This window comes from Hetaerina americana, unplaced genomic scaffold (genome assembly GCF_022747635.1).
Source record: "Hetaerina americana unplaced genomic scaffold, ioHetAmer1.1.p SCAF_8, whole genome shotgun sequence".
In the NCBI taxonomy this organism is placed as follows: Eukaryota; Metazoa; Arthropoda; class Insecta; order Odonata; family Calopterygidae; genus Hetaerina; species Hetaerina americana.
In genome coordinates this window covers 22,904,248-22,930,393 of record NW_027287427.1, presented here as the reverse complement: position 1 = coordinate 22,930,393, position 26,146 = coordinate 22,904,248, and the positions used below count along the sequence as shown (strand labels likewise).

The 26,146-nt window shown below is 35.9% G+C and overlaps 1 protein-coding gene across 1 annotated transcript in view; it reads left to right on the top strand.

Annotated features, from left to right (window-relative positions):
- Positions 1-26,146, top strand: part of Rrp45 (exosome complex component Rrp45) — a 45,779-nt gene that overhangs the window by 3,005 nt on the left and 16,628 nt on the right. The window contains exons 4-6 of the mRNA XM_071597085.1: positions 6,165-6,388; positions 12,670-12,894; positions 14,434-14,873. Of these exons, the coding sequence (XP_071453186.1) occupies positions 6,165-6,388; positions 12,670-12,894; positions 14,434-14,873 (889 nt within the window). The remainder of the gene's footprint in view (positions 1-6,164; positions 6,389-12,669; positions 12,895-14,433; positions 14,874-26,146) is intronic.

The following is a 26,146-nucleotide window of genomic DNA, read 5'->3' as shown; positions in this document are numbered from 1 at the left end:
TTAAGATTTTCATTTGACCTCCCCTTTTTTGTCCCCATTCTTTCTTATATCTTTTCACTTCCGCTGATGAATGCATGCAACTGCTGGCCTAAATTAAGACCAACCATGCTACTTGCTTTGATCAACTGGGTGCTATGCTTCTGAGAAAAGCCAGTCCTGTTTTGGCCATCCTTGTTTCCATTATTTTCAACCATTGGTTCTAGGTGGGAAATTTCTCCACAATTTGGAAAGTAGGTTACTAATTCCTTTTGTTCAAGTCTAGTAAAAGTGTTCTGTTGTCTTACCGGCCGATCTCCCTTCTTTCAACTCTATTTGAGCACATTATCCATCAAAGACATCTTTGACTCCTTTCATTTATGAAGAGCAACATGGTGTCCCTTCTGGGTTGTCAACATCAAGCAACGCTTCCATTTTGCAATGTCCCTGAATTCAGATTTGTGGTAATTTTGACTTCATTCTCACAAACAGGCAGCAAAATGTTGTAATTAAAGATTTTAACTCTTAAATTGTCTCTGTTGCAACTGATGTTCCCTAAAGGAGTGTCCTTCGATCTTGGTCATTTGCACTGTACATTGATGAATTGGTTGAAACAGTTACTATTACAGCATGAAAAATTCTCTATGCAGATGACTGAAACATTTTCAAACAAGTATATTCAATCACCGACATCAGTAGCTTGCAGAATTTCCTCAAACCACTTGCTGAGTGTTACGATACTTGGTGCTTATAAATCCTTCCAAGACAAATATTCTTTCTTTCATTCTCTGTAAATCACTCCTAGTGTATAATTATTAAATTTATAATCAACTAAACTCCAAAAAATGAGTGCCATCTCTTTCGTTAGCATATCAAAAAGTTTTTTCTCTAAAGCAATGACAAGGTCCTGTTAGAGCGGTTTAAGCAAAGCAAGTCAGATTTTTTGCTTCAATTCATGACTTCAGATGAAATTTCAATCCACCATTACACTCCTGAAATGAAAGAGCACTCAACACAGTGGACTGTGAAGCATGACCCTTCTCCAGAAAAGGTGATGATGGTTCTATAAGCCGGAAAGGTTAATTGCAACTTTTATGGGATAGTTGTGGTATTGTGTTCATCGATTATCTGCAAAATGATAAAAATATAATAATGGGAGAGTTTCATGCATCATTATTTGACAAGATGAAGGCAGAATTTTCAGAAAAACAACCACTTTTGAAGAAGAAGAAAGTTCTTTTCCATCAGGACAATCGACCTGCTCACACTTTTTGGTTCCTCATGGCTAAAATTGACAAATTGCACTTCAAATGGTTGACCTCCTTGTATTAACTAAATCTGGTCCCCAGCTACGTTTTCATGTTTCCTAACCTTATTTGCCTGGAGGACATAGATATAAGTTTAGAGCATCACTGGAGGAAGTATATCAACTTAAAACGAGGCTATTTTTAAAAATATATTTGAAGAAACGGTCTCATTTATTTGTTGGGTCGGAAACTCTTCAGACTACCCTCACATTGTGGCCAAGAAAATATAGCTGTTTTGAGGAATCGGGATGGCATGTAAATGTTAGTGGAGGTGGGGTGAATCTTTGATATAAGGGGGACAGGAAGTGACTCTTGGTTGAAGGTAGTAGTCTCAATGCAGAGATTCATTCTGTGGGTGAGTTGAAGATGAGACAATGGGTTATTTTGGGTATTAGTAGGGGGTCTAGGGATTAGGTGGGAAAGGAATGTGTCTGGGCAAGGAATGTCTGTGGGCAAGAGGTCTTCTTTGGGCCCAAATTTGTCTAGGAAAGAGAGGATTTCCCTCTGCTCTGAAGGTTTGTAATCATGGGTGGGAGAGGGGGGGCATAAGAAGATGTGTTATGAAATTGGTGCGGTACCTCAGTGATGTAATCTCTTTCGACTCTTCCACCATTGACCGAGTGCTCACCCAATTCTCAGCTTCAGAAAATGAATTCAAACAACTCCCATCCAACCATCCAATGGAAGTCTTTGTCAATATTCTCCTGACAGAGCTATCCAATATAACAATTCAAAAGAATCCTTTCTTTATTATTTATAAAATCCTAAATTTATAGAGAAAATCTACTTTTCATTAAAATCCTTTAACACTCTTCCCAAACACTCCTCATCCTAAAACAAACTGCCCTCTTCTAGTTGCCTCATTATTTCCTATAACCCACAAAATCAGACAAATATTATGCAAACTCTTCTTCATTGTATAAAACAGTAAGTCCACATCACTTTTATTCCCTTAAAGGCCCTCTGTCTCACTTAAATGCCAATTTTCAAATCAACTTGGCCTCCTGTGTACTCCCTCCCTCTTCTCCACTCCATGTAACTGTCTATGCTGCAAATTCTGTCATATTTTTTGACCTGCCACCTTTCTGACTCTAAAATTCCTATCCTAAAATCATTCATTTGCCACCTTCACCCCAAAAAACATTTGTTGCCACTTCTGTAACATCTGTCCTTCCTTCTATGTGGTTGAATGCATTATCACCCTTTCCTTCTGCATGAATAATAACTGCTACTCTGCTAAAACTTCTCCTGCCTTCATTAATTGATGATAATTCTATTTGCCCAAGGATTGCTCAGCAATAACAAATAGGACACGTCATAAAAAAATAGAAATTCAGAGCATACACTTATGTCATTTTATTTCTGTGGTAATTTATTATATAGGTTTAGTCCTATTGACTTTGGTCCAGGGCTTGTAGCTTTGGTTTGATTGTATTTGATGTGTAGGTTTGACTGGATTTTCGTATGGTGACTGGTGGTGAGAATTTGCATAGAAGTTGGACAGATTTTTATTCATGTATGTTACTGTCAATAGGATGTATATGGATGGGAAAGGTAGGAGCTCAATATCTTGAAAAATTGTGCGGGTAGATGAAATTGGAGGTTTAGATGAATGATGTGAATAGAACTTCTTTTGAAGTTTTAATAAGACTTAAAATAAAGGAGATGAGCTCCAGAGAAGTAACATGTGTTATATTGGAGTAGATGACGCCATAGTAAATCATTAGTAGCACGTCTTTGCTCACTGTTTTCTTCAAAGTTCTTAGGAGGAAACATGCCAAATTTATCTTGGCTATTTACTGTTGTTAGAGGACTAGGTTTGGATGGGTTGAGAGAAAAATATGTTACGTGGGATTTTTCATTATTCAGTATCAGACTATTTTCTTTGCACTAGTGTATTGCCAAATGTAATTCTGATGTACTCTTTGAAGTTAATTCATATATGAAGGTTGCAGAAACTAATGTATTGGTATCATCAGTGTAGAAAATTGCTTTTTCCACTTTTTCTAATTGAAACCGAGGGCAGATATTAAATATAAATTAAGGAAAGTTCTGGATCATGAATAGAACTTTGGTAATGTATTCAAAACCACTGACTCTTATAGTGACTGTATCCTAATGATCTTTGAAATATGACTGGATCCACTGCCTTAATTTATTTATTTATTTCCCTGAGGATCTGGGTACATTCATGTTCCAAGATATACGGCACGTCAAAGATCATAACATAAAATACAATACATTGTTACATATTCATAAACTCATCAATAGTGTAGAATAAGTGTAGCATGAAAAAGTCCCTCACTTTGAATTTAAAGGTGGACATTTTTTCTATGTTCTTGATAACCAGAGGAAGGTTATTATACAATAAGAGTCCCATGTTATGGGGGGTAAAAGTAGACTTGCAAGTTCTGATGAACCCCTCTTATTCCATTACCCTGCAATTTTTTAGCAAGAATGCTTTGATATATTGGGTCAAATGCTTTGGTTAAATGTAAGAAAAGGCCAGTTGCCTTCTTATTGTCAAGAGAGCCAAAATGAAGTTTATGGCGTCACATGTGGCTGAAATGAAGTGGCAGACTTGTTTTTCATGAACCCATGTTGATGACTTGATTTTAAATGCTTTTTACCTGAGTGGTATGCAAGTCCATTTAAAAATATTTTCTCAATTATTTTAACGAACACTGACTGTATGGCAATTGGTCGATGGTTACTAGGAATGTTCTTGCTTCCTTTATATTTATAAATAGGAATAACTTCCAAGTCTTTGGAGGTGTTAGGAAAGTACTTTGGGAGGGAGAATCATTGATTAAATAAAGTAGCGGTGCTTAAATGAAAGGATAGCAGAATTAAATCACAGAACTTGGGGCTCTATTCTCTCCAGGGCTATAGTTCGTACGCAGTTGATTTACTGTGGTACGTAACTCTTTTTCCAGCCATGTATATAAGAAGAGAGACTTATCACTGTTTGGGATGTGGGAGGTGTTATTATTATAGACATTAGAGCTGATTTGTTTGCTTTTGAAATAATTGTACAGTAGTGATGATGTATGTATAGGATTGCTGACTACATTTCCTTGTTAATAATTTAATTGAAGTGGCATGTAAGGGTCGTCTGAAGCTATTTATTATCTTCCAGATTTTTTTTGTTTTTAGCATATACAATTCTATTATTATTGTAGGTATGCTTAGCTATGGCCAATGAACTTTTATATTTCTCTTCGCTAGCTTTATATTCCTTCAATCATTTATGTTCCAGGTGTCAAATCTATGAACATTATCCCAAGTCTCATTTTGTAATCTTATAGCAAAATCAAGGTGCCTTTCTGAAGAATAATCTTTCTTTGTATGTTGTGTAATATATGTGAGTGTATGTTGGATAATATACCTGGCTTAACTTAAAGGTTGTGAATAATGAAAGATTCAAGTGTTTTTGTGGTCAGAGCTGATTTTCCAAGATTTGTTAGAATACCTATGCATGTCTGAGAACTTGTTGTGATGTGAGTGAGAATGTAGTTTGTTTTACATATTATAACTATTAAATATAGACATAAAATCACTTCTTGCATTTGAGGTCAACAAAAGGTTGAAATTGAAGTCACTTGTCATAATGGCACTTGCATTATGGGGAGAACCAAAAATTCTGGCCAGGAGACAGTTCAATTTTACAATAACAGAACATTGGAGTGAGGGTTAAGGTGTGAAGGGATGAGATATCTACTGTAGCCATGATAATTTGGGTGTTCTGGGGAAGAGAGTCTCCTCTCAATTTACTCATCAATGAAAATACTCTGGAATGAGTAAGTGAGAAACCTCTCCTTTGAGGCATCTGTACACCCAACTTAATCAAGCAAATATTTATTTTTCCCTGAGCACCATAGTGACACATTGAATTTATTCATTTGTTTTTAGGCTTGTTAAGCCAAAAATCATAATTGTTAAGTACCTTCAATCACGAAAAATTTCCTGTACAATTCTGTGGGTGAGTTCTTAGGGGAGGAATAACTTTTGAGAATACATGATTGTTATCTTTTTAGGATGCTCAAAATTTATTTTACCAGCATCAGACAAAGATTTGAAAATACTTCTAGGACGTAAGCATTGCATTCTGGCTCTTAAGAGGCTTAATGCTACTTCCTGAGATACCATAGAGAGGATAATTTTTCACTCTTACTTCCCTAGTGATAGTTAAGATGTTTCAATCAATAAATTAGAGATGGTGAGCTTAAGGCAACATCTACCCTCTGTTGGCCCTAGTAGGATCATTTGATAATCAGCATCATACCTAAATGGTGATGCCAACGAGATCATAGTGAACGGAATGAACTTCAATTTGGTGCCCAAAGTAATACCGAAGGAAAGAATGATCACTGAAGTGGAATCCATAAACTTCCCAAAGAAGACCCAATTGTGTGGAGATTTAGGCCACTTGAGCCATTAGGGAACATTGAAACAATGAGAACATACTCATATTATCTTCAGACAATGACAGCACTGCTGTTTTAGTCAAGAGAGGAAAACAATAGGGAGATCTCTTCAATGCTTAAGGGTCCAACCAACAGAAATTGAAAACCTAATTTAATTCTAATGTCTTCTCTGTCATTATTTTTAAATTTGTAGCCTATTAAATGAGAATTTGCTTTAATGCGAGGCTTGTTTCATTCCATCATGGTGCAAAAAAAGTTGTTTCACAAATTTGAGAAACTTTATTAGAAGGAACAGAAATCCCAGAAAAGCTTTGTAGTTTTTTATGCAAACATCTTAATTTATTCAGGGTTTTGCAGTTCATGGTCTAGTGCTATTTGGCATTTGTTGTACAAAAGAATGAACATAATTTATTGAGAGTTTCAATCTATTTTCCCATCTCTTTTTTTAATGCAGGTGTGGCAGATTCGAGTGGATGTCTCTGTCCTTAATCATGGGGGGGCTTTAGTAGATGCTGCTTCAATTGCTGCTCTGGCAGCATTGGCTCATTTTCGCCGTCCCGATGTCACTATTGATGGTGAGGAAGTGGTTGTTCACAGAGACCCAGCAGAACGAGACTTCCTGCCTCTCTCTCTCCACCACCACCCAGTGTGTGTGTCTTTTGCCCTCTTCAATGGCGGGTGAGCATCTATTGTGGTTAGTTACTTCAGTAACTGTATCACCGCAACCTTTTTCACATATTAAGTGTGCTGGCTAAAAACTTCGGAGTTTTATTTTTGCAAGCCCTCAATGCAGAATGCCATGGACCAATCATTTAAAACAAATTATGTGGATACATCAGTCATCCTTTAAATCTATTTCTTTGGTAGGGCTGCTATCCTATCCTAAATAAGTTCTAATTTGGAGTCCATTCATTTATTTACCAGCTTGAAGTGTGGTTAGAGTTAGAACTAGCTGGAAAGTGTTTGCTGGTTCTAGTCTACTTGGTCTACTGGGACTAATTGGTCCCAAATTCATGATGCTTAATTGCATAATGTGAACCTTCAATTCGGAAAGAATTTTGTTGACATTTTTGAAAATCAAGTTTTTACTTATATACTTATATTGGCAATCAGCAAAGAGAACAAAAATTAAGCCAGCTAATTTTATTATATTTAAACAGTGGAATGGCGCATATAAGTGTTGATGATGATTATTTTAAAATGCTCAGAAAAACTATATAAGGACCTTCATTTAATAATGAGTACAAAATACAAGAATCCAAATTTTGTTCTTTGTATATTATTATATGTGTGGGTAGAAAAAAAATTTGTTCTAATGATTTGAAGCAATATGATGGCACACTTTTGTGTCAAACCCTGCATATTACTGCAGATGGGGTGATAAATAAATAAAAAGATTGATTTATTATGTAAATTATATGATCAAGTCATTAATAAGATTTGGAAAAGTATTATAATAATAATAATTTTTATTTGTCCGGAGACTGCATCATACAAAAAAATTGTACACATAGTATAGGACTCGTCAATACTTACAATAATACACAATGTAATACATATACCTATTCTAAGTTTCATGTTCCATGAAATTCCTAATAGAATAGAACAAATTCCTTTGAAGAAAAGCTCTCAATTTCCTTTTAAATAGACAAATGTTTGTGTTGGATTTCAGGTCCTCATTTAGCTTATTAAACATAAGGAGACCCATAGATTTAGGGCCTAGTGCGGTGGTTCTAGTTCTTACGTAAGTTCGGTGCAGATCATTTTTAGACCTGGTCCCATAGTGGTGAATACCACAATTTGTGTCATACATTGAAAGGTTTACAAAGGTGTACACCAGTAATACATAGATATAAATACATGGCAATGGAATAATGGACGACAAGGAGCATTATGCTCTGCTTTGACAATTAGCCGTACGGCTCGCTTTTGAATTTTAAATATTGTGTCTGCAAGCGGAGAAGAACCCCAGAAAAGGATACTATATGCTATACAGGAGTAGATATTTGCATAATATGTTGACATGAGGACATCCATTGTTACGGTAAACCTGATGCTTCTAATAAGGAAGCAAATGGTATTCAGTTTTTTGCCCAGGTGACATATATGCTCCCACCAGGACAACCGCCCGTCTAGAACTATTCCTAGGAATTTTGCATGGGGTGCTTGGGGAATTAGTTTTCCACTTGATTCAATTGCAAAAGTGGCCATGTTTTTGTTTTTATTTGCAAAGTAAAGTAGTTGGGACTTTTCCACATTTAAATTCAGCTGATTCCTGCTACACCATGAGTTCAGATGTTGAACGGTTTGTTTAGCATTGTTTGTTAAACTTTGGACTGTAGAGGCAGTGAGTATGATACTGGTATCGTCTGCAAATAAGAGTGGATCATCCCTTTCGTTGGTTCTTATATTCTCAGGTAGGTCATTAATGTAGAGGAGAAACAGGATAGGACCCAGAACTGAACCCTGTGGGACACCTTGGCATACAACTTTACCAGGAGAGATGAATTTTTTTCCATCATTGAGCAAAACCACATGCTGCTGACGGCCCTGAAGATATGAGACTAACCAGTCATGTGCATTGCCCCTAATGCCATATTTATGCATTTTTTGCAATAGTAAATTGTAATTTACTGAGCCAAATGCATCAGAAAAATCGAAGAACATTCCTACAGATTCTAACTTGCAATCAAGAGCTGTCAATATATTATCTATTGCCTGATAAGTAGCAGATTTGGTGGACCTATTCTGCCGAAAACCATGCTGAAATTTTGACAGAATCTTCTCAGATTCAACATATGGGATGAGGCGATTGAGAAACACTTTCTCAAATATTTTGCTAAACTGATTTAGGAGAGATATTGGGTGATAAGAATTCATTTGATTGACTGACATAACTGTAGCTGGGATCATAGGATGGAAAGAGAAATAAGAAGCAATCAACTCAACATTTTAGCGTTTTCAGGTTGCTCGAGCTGAAAATATTACTTCTAATAGAAGTTCAAGAGTTATGGCAAACAATATCTGCCTTGAATGATTTTGTGTATTGCATAACAGTACCTTCCATGGAATTTTATGATGTTGGTGACAAAACATGTGATTACAAGGTTGGCTTCTATGAAATACCAAAAAACACAAACTGCAACATATTTATAATATGGACAAAAGTGAACGATTTTTCTGTGCCCTGAATTCTAAAGCCCTGTCACTGAAGACTGGAAAATAGGATAATGAACGATGATCTGTGTGCTTTTGTATGAATGCTGATGTAAAAGAAGAGACACCTCTGGTGATTGGTAAATCTCTCCAGTGTAGGTGTTTCAAATACACTGATGCAATAGAGTTGATTGAGTCTTTGTAAGCAAATAACAATGCATGGAGGGCTTTACTGTTTTTGCAATGGTTAAAAATCATAACATTCTTCTTTTTCTTAACAATTCTACTCATCAAATCAAGCTGACCAATGTGTAACTTAAATTTTCACAGCCAATACAATTATAAAGCTACAGCCACTGAGTGAAGACATTATTTGGGCATTAGTTATTCTGCAGAAAGTGAATGATTGAGCCTTTGATTGCACTGATGGTTCAAGTTGCCTCTGCATCCATTTCAACTGTGGGTGATGTTATATCATGTTTAATCTCTACATGGAAGTATTTTGAACGCAGAACCGTTTTGAGATGCTTTCAATTATGTCTGGTTTATTTCACTCTGTTATTGAAGACATAAAAGAGATGCCATTTGAGTATGTACAGCCAAATGGTGTCAGAGGAGGAAATCCATGATGATGACTTTGACAGTGGTTGGAAGGATTCCACCCTTAAAAATGCATCGTGTAAGATTTTATTAATCACTAATATACATCATTCAATAAGATAATGCATTAATTCACATTTTTGCCTAATGTTTTGCTGGTGTTTATGATGAAGAACCATTACCAAAGACAACAATGATTCAGACTCCTTGGAATTAGTCCAGGAAAAATATATGACTCTGTAGGAGACTTTTCCAAAAATAGTGAAGTGCATTTCACTGTAAAGTGCTAATTGTTATAGTTAAAAAATAAGCATACTATTTTGGAATGAGAATGTTTTTGAAAAAGAAGTAACCCAGTAAAAGTGCTGATGCCTGAGGTTCTATTTGCCTCTTTACAGAAGTTTTTTTCACTAACAAAGTGAGACTGACTAAAAGTTAAAAGACAAAGGTGGATATATTATTTGTGAAAAGTTTTAATGATTGTGTGAAATCAGTATATACTTAGTTTTGTGCACATTTTGTTCTGTCAAATGCCTCCTTCCTTGGCTATGGCAATAAAATTTGTGCGAAATGAAATTGGAAAATTACAACTAATGCTTAAGAATACTTTTATTCTTATGTAATTGTAATGTCCCACATTTGTTAGACCAATTATTATACTCTTACAAATAGTTAATAACAATAAGAAAGTTATAGTGCCAGACACATGCAAAAATTTACTCAATGCTAAATTTATATTTTTTTAATATAAAATTTTATTGAGAATGCTCTTTGAAACATTTGGTTTTCCTTGTCCTTTTTCTATTAACAATTAATATAGTTTTTTTGTTGCTTTCAATGTCCCTTTTTTGATATGTTACAATTTTTCCTGGATAGTACCCAGCTCCGTTTCCTCACTCATGGTTAATTTTACTGCCTGATGATACTCCTTTGTCGATTCAGTTAATACTTCTACATTCCATTTTGTAAACCCTCTTCCCTGCCTTATCTTTTCAAATTAGATGCTACACTTCATAATTATTAAATTGTGATCTGAGTCTGCATCTGCTCCTGCAAAACTTAGCTAATTGATCATGCTGTTCCTAAACTTGTGCCCAACCATAATATAATGATAACTGATACCTTTATGAGTCATCTGGCATTTTAAATGTATATGTATGCCTCATGTCATGTCTAAACCAATTGTTGGTGATGATTTCCCCCTGTCTCCTGCAGAACTCAATTGCTTTCTCCCCACGGTCATTCCTCGGACTTAATCCATAATCCTTTACATCATCACCACCTATTCTTTCACCTACTGTCGCATTCCAATCTCCCATCACTATCAAATGTTTATTTCCTCTGACTGATGGCTCACCCTATTGATTGCTTCCTCCTTATAATTTCCAGGTGGCATGTCTACCTGAACAAAGGCCAAGTTTGTCGGTTTTGTTTTTACCTCTACTAGTATTTTTCTATACGTTGCTTGCTCTAAGTTGACTACACTTCTTCCTACCTTTTTTCTAGTATTATGGCAACCCCTCATTGATTCTTGTCTTATCAGTTGTAGATTACTCTATAACTATTACTCTATTAATCCCTGCTATCATCTCATCTCACCTCGGGACCTAGAATATCTATATTTCCTCTTTCCTTCTCTTGCTTTGTATTGTCTAATTTTCCTATCCTCAACATCGTCCTAACATTCCAAGTTCCTATACTAACTAATTTGGTCTTCTTCTTCTGTGTTGCTGCCATCGGTTTTGCTTTACAAGGATTTCATGAGATGACACCCGGGGAAGCCTTGCCTCTCCCACTGCCGGGTGCGACACACTTGGGCTGAGTCCCATGGTTGCCAGGACTGATATTCTCTGTACTGTCCATCATTAAATTCTTGGCAATAATAATTGAGGTGGTTTCCCTTTGCCTTCTTCAATAGTGTTTTTAACATGACACCATCACTCAGTGGCCACCGAACTGGGGCCAGAAGCCTTTGTAGCCACCTCACTGAGGAACAGATGCTGCACAGACTACCTTTCTTCTGGGTCCTAACCTTTCACCTATCTGGCATGAGTGGCTCTATCAGGAGCTACTATCATTGCTAATTTAATCACAGATCTATGAGTCATTGGATTGCACAAGCCCTTCCACCGCATCAAGGTTTTAATTCATGGTAGGGGACAACACAGTATACCCTTCTTTAATTCCCCCTACTGAGAAAGAACCCAAAAACTCTCCGAGTCATTTTCAAGTATTGGTAAAACAAAACCTTGTAAAGATACAATCATACGTTTTCCATTATCGGAAACTTTTTTCCAAAACCAATAGCCATCTGCATTCTGTCAATCTTCTTTACCATTTCACATTGGGACTATGAACATATCTATTAGCCAATCCCCATTAATGTCATTCAAATAAAATGCTTGACAATTTTCTCCGCTCCTTAACTCTTCAATATTTACACTCTGAAAAGTGTGAATGGGGATCCACTGCTCACTGAATTAAATGTTTAGGCACATGGAGTTCTTCAATCAATCGATTCCTTGGTTAAATGAAATAGTTAGTCTGCTCCTGAATCTATTGGATTACTTAAAAGCTCTCTAATATTAAGTTTTGGTTATCTGTTCGATTATGACTTCAAACTGAATCTATATGCTTGAACCAATGAGCTTCAAAACTCAAGAATAGCCCCCCAGTGGGAAAATCCCACCTGTGAAATATTTTTATTATGCCATTTAATTATGAACATAATAAATACTAAAATGTTGGTACCTTAGCATGGTTAAGAGTGACAGTTGCCTGTCATTCAGACCTCATGGATCATTATACTCACAGCTTTGAATCCTGTATAAACCTAACACAATTATTTTTAAGGTTCCAATTCATATAAAATATTTGCCTTATAATGTTCCCTTTTATTAATGTTAAATGATTAATTTTTTATTATACAAAAACTATCAAAGCCTTAAATTGTAACATATTTAAGGCTGTTGCTACTCATTTTTTATATCTCCATGGACCACCAAAAGTTTCTCCTGGACCAGTAGTTGTTGATGGACCACTGGTTGGAGACTTACTGGTCCAGAAGACCAATTGTTCTGTCAGAAAAATCTGCTTTTATTTAATGTATTTAGCCATATTGTTTTATGGAACATGCTTTCTGCTTTGATTTTATGAGTTATAAATCTTTTAAATTAGTTTGCTTTCTCTATTTTGACCTGTAGGAAAGATGTACTAGTGGACCCTATAGTGATGGAAGAACGCACAGCTGAAGCCCAGATTGTTGTTGGCATCAATGCGTACAGAGAACTAACTGCCCTCCATCTCGGGGGCACTGGATCTCCTGCCACTAACCAGCTGGTGATGTTCTGTGCATCATTGGCTGCCCAACGAGCAATGGAAGTGGTTCGAATCATCAAAGCTGAATTGGCAAAAGATTGTGAAGCAAGGTTAGTCCAGTGTCAAGGTTAGAAGAATGTCAGTTAGCCCCTCAACCTCAGAGTACTTTGACTAAAATCCCACCTATGCAGTCCAAGGACATTAAAATGAAACTCAATTTTGGTATGGACTAATGCAAAATTTATATCCAACTACTGCTTGACAATGCAAATGTGAAATTTTCATTATTTGCACTTGGGGCAGTCAAATGAAAACCGAACACCCACCAGAACACGCACAGTCCGCTAGAAGCTAGCTTTTACGTATCAATATTGCCATTGCTGTGGTAGGAGAGCTGCACAGTGACAACTCACAAGAGTATGCTGTTGTTGAGTTATGTCCTTGTTGGTCTGCAGAGCAGCTGTAGTAGGTGTTTGGTTTTCATTTGACTACACCTCACAATTAAACTATGATTCATCAAATTACGTAATTTTAACTACCTCGCTTTGTAAATATTTAATAATATTTCAGACTTATTTATGATTTATGGGTCTAAAAATATTTTGAAAAGAGTTTGCTAATCTTGTATCATTTTGCGTTCACCCATCGCAATTTTTAGGAATTCAAAAATGTATTAAATCTTAATCTCCTTAAACTTCGCTAATAATTTTAATTAAATGCTTTGAGTATACAAATGGCTCCCTAGTAATGATTCAGTGCTATCTATCTTAGTAATTTTTTTTTACTGTGGTAAGCCTCTAATTCATACGGGCGCAACTAACCTGTGCACTACTCACAGTACACTGGTTCCTTTAAATGTTCTATTTTAACATACAGGCTGTATATATGATAGACTGTGCATTAAAACAAAATTTGTAATGTAAAAATATAAATGCCCAGCATTAAGTCTGGATGTAATAGTGCATCAGATGATGGCATTTGAGGTTTCCACAGGACATCAAATTACGTCAAATTGTGTGGAAGGATTAAATTTTGTTTTTGGTGTCAATAAATCAGGGCAGTTCTTGCCATTGAATTGAAAAAAATATTCAAGAACGTTAATCTGAAAGGCTGAAATCCAAAGCAAATGGATTGCCCAATGAAGCTATGCATGCTCCAATTTGAACTCGTTGCTTGCACCTTAAATCTTAAAATCGGACTGTGGTCAGATTTTTCTTGCCACGGTAAATACATATATTCTTTTATAGCTTTTGTTACAATTAATATTATGACCATTGTGAATACTTCATGCAAGTTGCTGAATAATATTTGCATTTTATATGAAATCAGAGTTTAATTCAGGTCTCATTTTATTTTGGCCAGTTTTCCTTTTGGTGCCTCTTAAGTGCCTACAATGAACGATTTATCTTTGTTCACTGTGGTGAAAAATTTCTTTAAGTGCACTGTAACAAATTAATTATTCACTTGATTACATTCTTCCTTTAAATGTGAATGTGAAGGCCATGTAGTATGGTTTACTTGATAATCCCAAAAAAAAGTATCTAATGTTAAAGATTACATTAATTTGAGTCAGGTGTATTACTCCTGTTTTTTAAATCTTGCGGCTGACAAAGATGTGAGCAAAAGGATATTTGTTACTCTCTCTGCAGGTTGCAGAGGTCAAAAGTGAGCTTTGTGGACTTCATCAATTTGGAAAAGATAACAGCCTTGAGCCAAGAAGCAATGGTGGCTGCTTTGGGTGAACTGACCATGGGAAGAGCCAAGGAAGAGCCCAGTGTCGAGAATGGTGAAGGTGCTGAAAACGATATGATGATGGAAGGTGGACCTAAGTCACCAGTGTCGGGAATGATTGTGGAGTCAGTGTTTGAAGACTCGGCAGTGCTGATCCCAGAAGATGATACTTCTAGCAGAGAATGGCAAGGGCCATTGCCAAAGGACGATGAGGATGAAATTGGCGTAGGGGGTCCCAGCCATTGGGGAGTAGATGTGTCGAAAAAGAGGCCTAGCTCTGAATCTGATGAGGTCGATGAAGATATCCAACTAGTTGCTCAAGTGTCACGTGCGGACAAGCCACCAATGGCAGAAATAGGTATGTCATACTTTTGCTCTGCTCTTACCATGTTGATATTGTAAAATAAATGTAGAACTGGTTTGTAATTTTCTTTAGTGAGATCCAATGTCAAATCTGCCTCAGAAGATATTTTATGTCCTCACAATTCTATTTATCATAGTACTTAACCTTTTTATTGCTAAGCAGTTCCTCCAACAGTGGGTTTAGGTGGCATGCAATAGTGTAGGGCATTTAAACCTCTCCAGTGCTAAATTTCCAAAGAAACTGTGGGAGATGCCGCAACAGTAACTTTTAATGGAGTCATCCGCTAATGTCAGTCAAGGCGAATGATTTTTACACTGAAATTGTTGCATTGACTCTCCAGTGCTCATCACATTAGAGATAATTTAATGAATAATCACTTAATTTAGAAATAATTTATTATTTTTGTTAATTTTTAATTGTATATTAATTAAGTCCCACCAAAAAAACAGATACTTGTTAAAATTGTAATACATATGGGTTCAAGTTACTTGATTTGATTCCAGTATTCCATCAGTGGCTTCTGCATTTTGAAGCTTGTTCAGTTCACCTATGGCTGCCTCTGTTAATGGAAAACTCTTTCCACGGCGTTTCTTCTCTGTTGGGAACAGAAAAAAGTCATATAATACTAGGGCCAGACTAATATGAAGATGAGGGACATTCTTCACATTGATTTTTAGGAAATATTCAATAGCACTGGATGAATAAACTTGGTATTTTTTCACACAAAAGTTTAATTATAATACTACCTGTTTTGACATATATGCAACATCATCTGCTATGGCCAAAAAATACCAAGTTTATTTATTCATTGGCCATGAATTTTCACGAAGTAGTCTCAAACCATCAAAATATTCAATAACATTTGTGGTACACAGCCTGTGTTGTTATGATGCAGCATCCAGGTAGTTGCTTTGGAATACTACCTTTTATGATTGCAATGGCAATTTTGCTACATTCCTATAGTGTGCTCCATTTTGTGTGTGGCAGTACAAGATGCTGATACACCATTCTCTGAATATTGAGTAATAATGTAAGTATAATTTTCCCAGTTCCCACCCCTTGGCCTGTTTTCTTATATTGGTGATGCCAGAGATTTCAAAAACAAGGGTGTCTTAGGGTCAAAATAATGTAGTTAAAATTGCATATTCAGCGACAACCTTCATGAGAAACTCCTGAGATTTCCAGAAAGACCTTAACTGTTTGTTCTGATGATCAAAATAATGTGGTTTGAAATTTCTTCTGCAGTGGCAACCTTCATGAGAAACTCCTCATCTTCTTGTTGCATCAACTTCAACTCATAAAAAAACCACTGCACACACGTCCTGTTTTTTCAAGCATGTACAGTCATGAAACCCACCGCACAAATGAGTCTCATGTGGAGTTTGTCTGTTTCATGTGGCTGGCACCCAATGAAATTTTCAATATCATTGTTCTCTTAACATTATTCAACAATCTTCTCTCAAATGGCAGCTGGTGTTAATGTCTATTTCATAAGAGCCGTGGCTGGAACTCCAGGTTCACTTTCATTTGAAATTGATCCTCTCCCCTCTTTCAACATTTCAAGCCTAAATCTAGCTGCTCGATAGGGAAGACCAGACTCCCTCTAAGTCTTCTGTGGAATAATGTAGTCCGAGGCTGACGATTTGTTCCGGAAATAGCTTAATTTCAATGCAGTATCATTTTGTACCCCAGCTAAACATTCTCGAAATGGCTGCGGCTGCTGCTGAGGAATTACTTAGTCAAATCAATCAAAATTGTGCAACATATGCATCGCATATTAAGCTAATGGAATTAAAAAATTAAAATTTTTCCCCAAAAAAATATACTAACAAAAACTCCGAATTTAAAATAATCACTCTTGGTTGGCCAATCGTCATATTTAATTTTGGAATTTTTATCTCTTAGCTCATTGTTCTGCTAGGTCAAATTCAGTGTGAAGACTATAAGTTTTTGGGGGTGTTCGACTCTCCAATCAGGTTATTAAGGGTCATGTGACTCCTTTGGCCCCCTCAGTATTTTTCTCAGGATTCCTATGAGCATCAAAATTCCCTTTTTGTGTTCAGAAAAATGAATTTACCCTTGCTTTATTTGAAGTGATTCTATTATAAATATAATGCAGCTAGCAAATTAAAGATTGTTATTGGATTAAGTTAACATCTGGCTGTATTTATTAAGTTAATAGTTTAACCTGTTGCACTCTGATGTCAAGTGTGACTCGGCACGGTTAGCAATGGCAGCAGCTCTTTATGTGGAGCCACCACCACGAGGGGAATTGGGATTTTTGTCTATTTATCCAATAACTTTTCTTGTAATCATCTGCATGAAAGGACAAGTGAAGTAAAGTTTAATTAATAGCATGGCTTGTTTTATAAATGAATAGTATCGACCCATAATGTCATTGTTGACATAAATGTCATCTCCAAAGGATGCCACCACCAACACAGATGTTTGTTGTTATCTATTTACTGTGCTGTAAGTTCTTTTTCATTTGCATTGTTTGCCCTTCATTACTTGGAAGTCAGCTAAATGTAAAGCAATGCCTTTGAGAGATGATCTGTGTCTGAAAAAAAGATCGCCAGAATGTAAAGTTACCTCAGTCAGCTGTTCCGTAGTTCATTGCTTTCTAGTTTTGACTCCTTCATTTCATTTTCTTCCTCGTGTCCCCTGTCTCATCAAAGTTTCTGCCTTATCTTTTCCTATCTATTGCATAATCAGGAATCTTGAGTGGGAGGGTCCAAGACATGTCTATTATATTCATAGTAAAACACAAACCTTAGCCCTTTTCCTTGAGTCATGCTTTTTTGAGGTTGCATCATCATTGTTTGAGGAGGGTCCAAGACATGAGTCATTGATTCATAGTAACTCGAACCCTAGCACTTTTCCTTTGTCATGCTTTTTTGAGGTTGCATCATCCTCCAGTAGTGAAGAACCTTCCTTATCTTAGTCTTCAAGGTTTGCTTACGTTTCTAGAAGCATAACGCAGATGTTTTCCCTGATGACACAGGGTTCTCTTGCAACAGATGCTTTCCATTCAGTTGGACAATTGGTTTGCCAGCTGAGTGGGAGGGTCCAAGACATGTCTATTACATTCATAGTAAAACACAAACCTTAGCCCTTTTCCTTGAGTCATGCTTTTTTGAGGTTGCATCATCATTGTTTGAGGAGGGTCCAAGACATGAGTCATTGATTCATAGTAACTCGAACCCTAGCACTTTTCCTTTGTCATGCTTTTTTGAGGTTGCATCATCCTCCAGTAGTGAAGAACCTTCCTTATCTTAGTCTTCAAGGTTTGCTTACGTTTCTAGAAGCATAACGCAGATGTTTTCCCTGATGACACAGGGTTCTCTTGCAACAGATGCTTTCCATTCAGTTGGACAATTGGTTTGCCAGCTGAGTGGGAGGGTCCAAGACATGTCTATTACATTCATAGTAAAACACAAACCTTAGCCCTTTTCCTTGAGTCATGCTTTTTTGAGGTTGCATCATCATTGTTTGAGGAGGGTCCAAGACATGAGTCATTGATTCATAGTAACTCGAACCCTAGCACTTTTCCTTTGTCATGCTTTTTTGAGGTTGCATCATCCTCCAGTAGTGAAGAACCTTCCTTATCTTAGTCTTCAAGGTTTGCTTACGTTTCTAGAAGCATAACGCAGATGTTTTCCCTGATGACACAGGGTTCTCTTGCAACAGATGCTTTCCATTCAGTTGGACAATTGGTTTGCCAGCTAGTAGTCGTTCATCCTGAACGAATTTCACCTCCTCACAATGGATAAGTATTCCAAAGAATTAGAAAGCAGTGACGATGAATTTTACATCAAAACCGACGAATTTATTGACAAATATAATAGTGATGAAATTGAGTTGTCTGAGATTGCGTATGGAGATGATGAGCCAGTCGCTGGTCCAAATGGAACTATGGAAAGGAAATATGCCTTGCTTCACCCAAAAATGGAGGTGAATGTACTGACAGTGACAGTGATGTTGAATTCATACCGACATCAAGACGCACAATTGTTTGTTCAAGTGATAGTGATAGAGATATAGGTGGTAGCATAGTGCATTTGGGCATTAGGCCCAGTGAAAGTAGTGTTTATAGTGGAAAACCGGAGAAAGAAATGTGGAATGCTGTATCTGTTAATGATCATGAGCCTAGCAGAATCCCCTTCTCCACTGGTCAGTTATGTGTTGGGCCTCAAGTTCCTTCTGGATGTGCCAAACCAATAGAGTTTTTTCAGTTGTTTTTACAGACACATTGATACAAAATATAACTGAAGAGACTAACGAGTATGCTAGGCATAAAATTAGCCAGAAAGAACTTTTGCGGCGATCCACTTGGAATAATTGGAAAGATGTGACGATTGAGGAAATGAAGGCTTTTCTTGGCGTTATACTAAATGCAGGTGTATTTAATCACCCTAACTTACAGAGTTATTGGTCCATGGATTTTGAGTCTCACATTCCATTTTTTCGAGCTGTTTTTAAAAGAGAAAGGTTCTTGCAAATATTTTGGATGTTACCCTTGAAAAACAATCAAAAGTCAAGTAGAGATTCAAGAACAAGAACCGAGAAGGTAAACTGCTTATTGATGAGGCTGTTGTTGGTTTCAAGGGAAAGATACACTTCATTACGTATAATCCTAAAAAGCCAACTAAATGGGGTATTCGTCTATATGTCGTCTCAGATTCCAAATGTGTTTATGTACATTCATTTGTCCCTTATTATGGAGGAATAATAACTGAAACATTGGTGAGACCTGATCTCCCTTTTACTAGCAGAATAGTTTTAGAACTGCATGAAAGATTGAAGAACTCAGTATCTGGTTCTCAAGGCTATCATTTCTTCACTGACAGGCATTACACTAGTGTCACTGATGCAAGGGAATTGCTAAAGGAAAAAACACACTTGACAGGGACAATAATGCCCAATAGGAAAGATGATCCACCTGTGATCAAACATCCAAAGCTAAAGAAAGGAGAGATAGTGGCTTACAGGGATGAAAATGAAATGCTCCTTGCATGGAAAGGCAAGAGGATAGTCACAATGCTCAGTGTGTAGGACACTGCAGAGACTGAGTCTGTGGAAAGGAGAGTTTGTGGTGGTGAGATTGAAATAGTTTTCAAACCCTAGATTGTTACAAACTATACTAAGTTGATGGGGGGATTTGATATAGCAGATCATTACACAAGCACTTTCTGTTTCATGAGGAAGACTCTAAAATGGTGGCATAAATTGTTTTTCTGGGGTCTTGTAGTCAGTTTTATAAATTCATATATATTTTACAAAGAATGCCAACTAAGAAAAAATGAAAAACCAATCTTGCATGTGAAATTTATTAGGAAACTAGTACACAAACTTCCTGGGTTAGATTACCATCCACAGACATAGAGCAATGTTTAGATGGAAAACTCCATATAATCACATCTCACCCTAGCAGAAAACATTAAGATTTTGCAGTTTGCTCTGACCAAAAAATCAAAGGTGGAAGCAGAGAGATGATATATATCTGTGAGACATGTGAATGTAAACCATATCTTCATGTTGGTGAATGCTTCCAAAAATATCATGCCATGAAAAATTAAAGAGTTTAAATTATGTTTTATCAATTAATGTATCAATAATTATGTAAAAAATCCAAATAAGTTTGCATGAAAAGAAATTCCAGTATTTCACTCTAGTGCCACGCTTAGTAAATTTGGGTTATTTAAAAAATTAAATCCAGAGTAGACTAAGGCAATCGAGAAAAAAGAACCTGAGTGCAAAGGGTTAATTGCTAGATTATGCAAAAATCCCTGTTTTCCCTTTAGCTAACCAAAGGATGGAAAGTTGCCATTTTGTGTGTGTTTGTGTTTGCTCTTAAATCAATTTGAAAACAATTTCTTAATATTTCATAAAACTTGTCAGGATGTTAGATCTTCAGGATTAATCTCTAATGTATAGGTTTTTTAATACAGAGCACAATGTTGTTGGGATTTATGTGTAATCACGAATTGACAAATGAAGGTGTTTCACAGTGGTATCTTGCAATTGTGAATAAACATTAATGATTGTAATTAAAATTTTGGAATATTTTGTGATTTCCTCTGAATTTATATGTTTTTATCTTTTCTTTCCATCATTATAAGTTGCTTCGTGTAAAATCATCTATTGAGTATGGACAGAAATTACTTTTTCCGATAGGTGGTCCATGAAATCTTTGGCAGGCTTACATATTATGCTGGAGTCGTGCTGCGTGTTAAAAGTGTGAGGCTTGATGCCCACCTCTAGCCATGGGAATAATGAATGTCATAGGAACTTCTACAAATAGAACGATTGCCAGTGTAAAAGTATAATTGTGTGATGACTAGTGAGGAATGCAAACACAAGCATGTGGTTTCTATGTAAGAATACAGGCTGAGTTTAAGTGGAAGAGAAGGATCTTAGCATTAGGTGATATACCTAAATGGGTGCAGTGAATGAAGATGAGGCCATGTCACTCTGGAGGTGAGAGGCTGGTACTGATGTAGGAAGCCATGGCAGTAGTAGCAGAGGAGGGGGGTAGAGATTCCCATTGGTTGCACACAGCAGAGTAATTGAGGGTTACTTTCGTGATAAGATTTAGTCTTTTACAGGTTTAGCATGAGTATTGTCTGGAATGGCTTGGGGTGAGAAGAATGAGCAGCAATATGACCAACATTGGGCATGAAAAGGGATTAACTAACTAAGCCTGGGACAGTTGCTTTATTTTCTACTATTTTTTACTGACAAATGTGTTGTTTTCTGACCTTTCTTCAAAGTAAATGTGGCCGAAGGGGGGATCTATTGTTAACACTATAACACTTGTTTTGGGTATCAAAATGTCCACCTTGCCTTATTGCATCTTTCCTTATTTTGGTGTTTAAGTGGTAACAATAATAATTATAATTCACTTTTGTATCAGGAAGGGATGCACCATATTTCCCAGCTCATGAGATGCACAAGATGAACTGTGTATGATTTTTCAGGTTAAAATTTACCAAAAATACTTGGATCAAGCAGAAAATATCAAATTACTGTGATTTTGACTCTTAATGCAAAGGAAATTGAATTGATATACTAGCAGCTACCCTAATAATAATAATAATATTTATTTCATCCAAGACAGTGAACTGTATTAATATTGGCAAAATATAGGACATGGCAAGTACCAAACCAAGTTTACCAAAACAGAAAATATTAAAAATTCGGCCTTAAGTATTCTTTGACACAGTAAAAACACTAATAAATGAGGTATTCTCAGACCTATTTCTTAAAGACTCATTTACGCTCTTCTTTTTTAACACTAACAAGAAGGTTATTATATAATTATACACACACAAATTTGGACTGTCTTAAGCCAAGGATAAATTGGTTGACTTAACATGTAAGTTATTGCATTGTCTGGTATTATACAAGTGGATGGTATTGTTTATTTTAAAGTTAGTACTATACTGTTTCACGAGTAACACAGATTGATAAATATACAGGGTGCAGGAGCAATACTTCCTTTTTTGGAAGTGTTTTGTGTTTGTCAAAAGGAAGTTATGTTGCCACACCATGTATACATTAGGTGTACATAACAATTTTAATTTTTTGAGAAAAAGATCGACCCTGGGCATAATAATTTTGGTTACACATCACTCTTACAATCTATTTCTCCATTGTCAAAACACTGAGGAGGTGAGAGGGCAGACCCCAAAATACTATGCCATACAAAATTCTTGTAAAAATAATCCATTGTACAATGCCAGCAATACATTTTGTCTTACTAGATGTCTTGTCCTGGAGGGTTGTAGAACACAGAATTGAGAATTAGGTGCATAACATTGAAATTCACGTTACTATCAGCATGGAGTCGTAGGAACCTAAAATTATTAACTTATTTAATTGACTACCATTTGTTCGAAAAGAGTTTATGTCAATAATGTTGCGTGAAGGAGAGGAAACCTTTTTTCACTGTTTGGAAGCAAATTATTGCCTTCGCACCATGTAGTCATACATTTTAGCTACAATTCCCAGCCCCAGCTAGATCACGTAAATGTTTACTGGATGTCATTACAATCACTTCGTCAGCCTACATAACATAACTTTTAGTACTATTGATCTGCAGCCTCCCAGGAAGATCATTAATAAAAATAAAAAATAATTCAGGGCCAAGCAGTGATCCCTGAGGAACTCCGTTTACTTTTGAGGAGAGGTATTCCTATCACTTTGGTAGGTCACCCCTTTAGTACCGATTAACAAGTTAGGACTTCAGGTAGCTTAATGCCACTCTCCGGATACACAATAAGCTCACTTGTTGAGATCAACTTACTGTGATCAATGGCATCATTGTTTGATTTCTATCAAAGAAAATGCCCAAAACCTTGCACTTGAGGTCAATCTCTTGAATTATATTATTTACAGCTTCAAAAAGGGGAAGATTTGTTGACTTCTCCTTGCAGAATCAAAACTGGTGAACAGATAGCACATTTTGACTTTCCAGATTCTCTAACAGTCTTTTACAGAAAACACATTCAAGAATTTTACTAAAATTGAGAAGTTATCGATATGGGTTTGTAACTATTTAAATCGTTCATCACCTTTATACTTGTAGACTGGAATAACCTTGGTGGTTTTAGGGGCGTCTGGATAAATGCCCTCAGCTAAGGACTGGTTCACGAGCATTGGCAATAGGGCTAGGATTAGGTCTCCACAGTCCTTTAATAGTTTTAGCATAACAGTTTCAAGCTTAATTTTGTGAAATTGCTTCATGATGAGGGTAAAAAAGAATTTTGTCCTGATGATGATGCACAGCATCGAAACCATGGTCGTGTGAAGTATTAAATCTTCATGTGGAAGTGCAAAGTTTCTTTTTTTTGCCCTCATTTTTAATAATTTGCCTGATGCACTATCAATAGTCTTAAGCAGTTTTCACAATCACTGGACTTATCAATGGCATCACACATCGCATTATCATTGTCACCACATAAGCTAAAGAAGTTGACAAAGAAATTAGTTTTCATGCATTTCTTAAATAATATGATAGCATACACGCTCTGTATGGTACAGGAAGTACAACATCAAGTTGATTTACTGTGAAATATAGGTCTTCTTCGGATTTTCACTTGAATGGTTAGGTGAATCGATTCTGACTCAATCATGCACAGCCTAACCCTGTTTGCAAAACAATCTTTAAATCATAAGTCCTCAATTTATTTCAAGAAATGATTCATTTTTATTTTGTACAAAATTCATAGAAAGACATCTTTATTCAGTCACAGAAGGAAATGAGGGAAAGCGTTAGAGTTTCTCAATGGGACGTCCATTAGGCCAACCTCCAACGCTGAGAAAACTCTGCATATAAAGGCTGAAGTAAATATGTTAGTGATCCATAATCCATATTCTCCTCCACATCTCATGTACTAATTGTAGTTAATTTTAGTTAATTCCTGCAAGTGAATGATTCCAGTAATGTAAAAAATGAAGGCACTTAAGCATATTGCATTGTTAACAGTGGCACCTACCAAGGTAACACATGTATAGAATATTTATTAGTAAATGTATGATGAAATATTTTTAGAATAGTAATCTATTTTTCTTAAAACAGGTCCAAGCCTTCTTTTACAAGAATGATTGTGCTTGCTGTTAGGTCTCAAATATGAGATCTCTTGAATGAATAGAATTTTTCTGTCAGGCTTTTGTGAACCTTAAGTGAGGCAAACATATGCTATGAGATACTTGGTGATGATTTTTTTCGAGCCCTGATGTTTGAATTCACAAATTCTTCTTCCTTATCAATGCATGTTGCTTTCATATCAGGTTTAATACAGCAAGAGATAGATCATTATTACACAACAACAGGCAATTATCAGATTAGAGTCAAGTCATATGATGGAAATCTTACCCACATTTTGTAAATCTCAAAATTTTTCTGTTCATGCAGTCAGCTTAGAATTATCAAATAAAAATTTAATCGGTTCTTAATTTAATTTAATAAGTTCTTTTTAAAATTTGGAATTTCAGTAGCAGGTTTTGTCACCAAATTAGATTAAAGTGAAATATGGTTTTAGATGCCTGCTGGAATGTATATTCAGCCACATTTGCAGCCGTGTAGTGATGATTACGTATAATATTTGGGTGATATTATTATGCCCTAAACATTATAAAATATTTCATTACTGGGAGATGATTTATGTTAGGTTAATTTGTCAAAACCTTTTAATTACTTTTACATTTGCTCTATCCAAACATGTTTCTGCTGATACAAATCTTTGAAATATTATGCACAATTTGTTCTGTCAGAATGCCTCTTTCCTTGGCTTTGACAATAAAGCTTGTGCTACATAAAACTGAAAGTGATACTGCCTGTCATTGAGAATTTTCATTCTCATTTGATTGTATTATTTTCTACACTCAACTTTAAATTTTATCGTTAAAATATATTTATTTTTTGCATAATACAACTGTTAGTTGGTAGTTAATTTAAATTTGCAATGATAAGAAACAAAAATCTCCTAATGTTTGGTGTTTCACAGTTCCTCGCAGTCAGCTAATTCTGATAAGTGGGTATAGTTTTATTGCAATATATCTAGATAGGTTTTTATTGCTAGTAATTACTGTTATTTCCCTGGTCTTAAGACTCACTTTTTTAACTCCAAAGTGTGCTCTAAAATCACCCTACATTTTATGGGCCTATACAGCTTCAACTAACTGTAAGCGCAAATCAGTCTGCCAGAAAATTTTTACTATCAAATATTTTTTCCCGCTTCAGACATAGAAAATAGTTGCCTTTATTACAAATCTTGATAATATCACTGTTTTGAGTCAGTGGTAAGCAACATAGTTTTCATTTTTCTTTCAAAGTACTTCTTAAAAATATTCCCCCGATAAATTTGAAATTTATGCCTTTTAGCACATTAACTTTCATATTAGTATTAGTATTTTAAAATATAATATGAATCATATTTATTATGTTGTTTATCCAATAATGAGAACATGAACACAGAGACAGGGTGAAATGGGTAAGCAGGAAGGTGAAGGAAATTGTCAGGATGTAAGAAAGGAAATTCCATTTACAATATTAGACCTACAATGGGTAAAATATTAATCAAAATAATAGGTTATAATGAAAAAGAATATTCAGAGGATATTTAGTAAAGATTATAAGTACATAAATCTGGGTAGAAAGCATATATGATGCTGAAAATGATAGTTTAGGACCAGGAATATTTGGCTTTGAGATAGAAAAGATATCAAAGGAAATGAAATGGAAGAAAATCGTGAGAATAGAA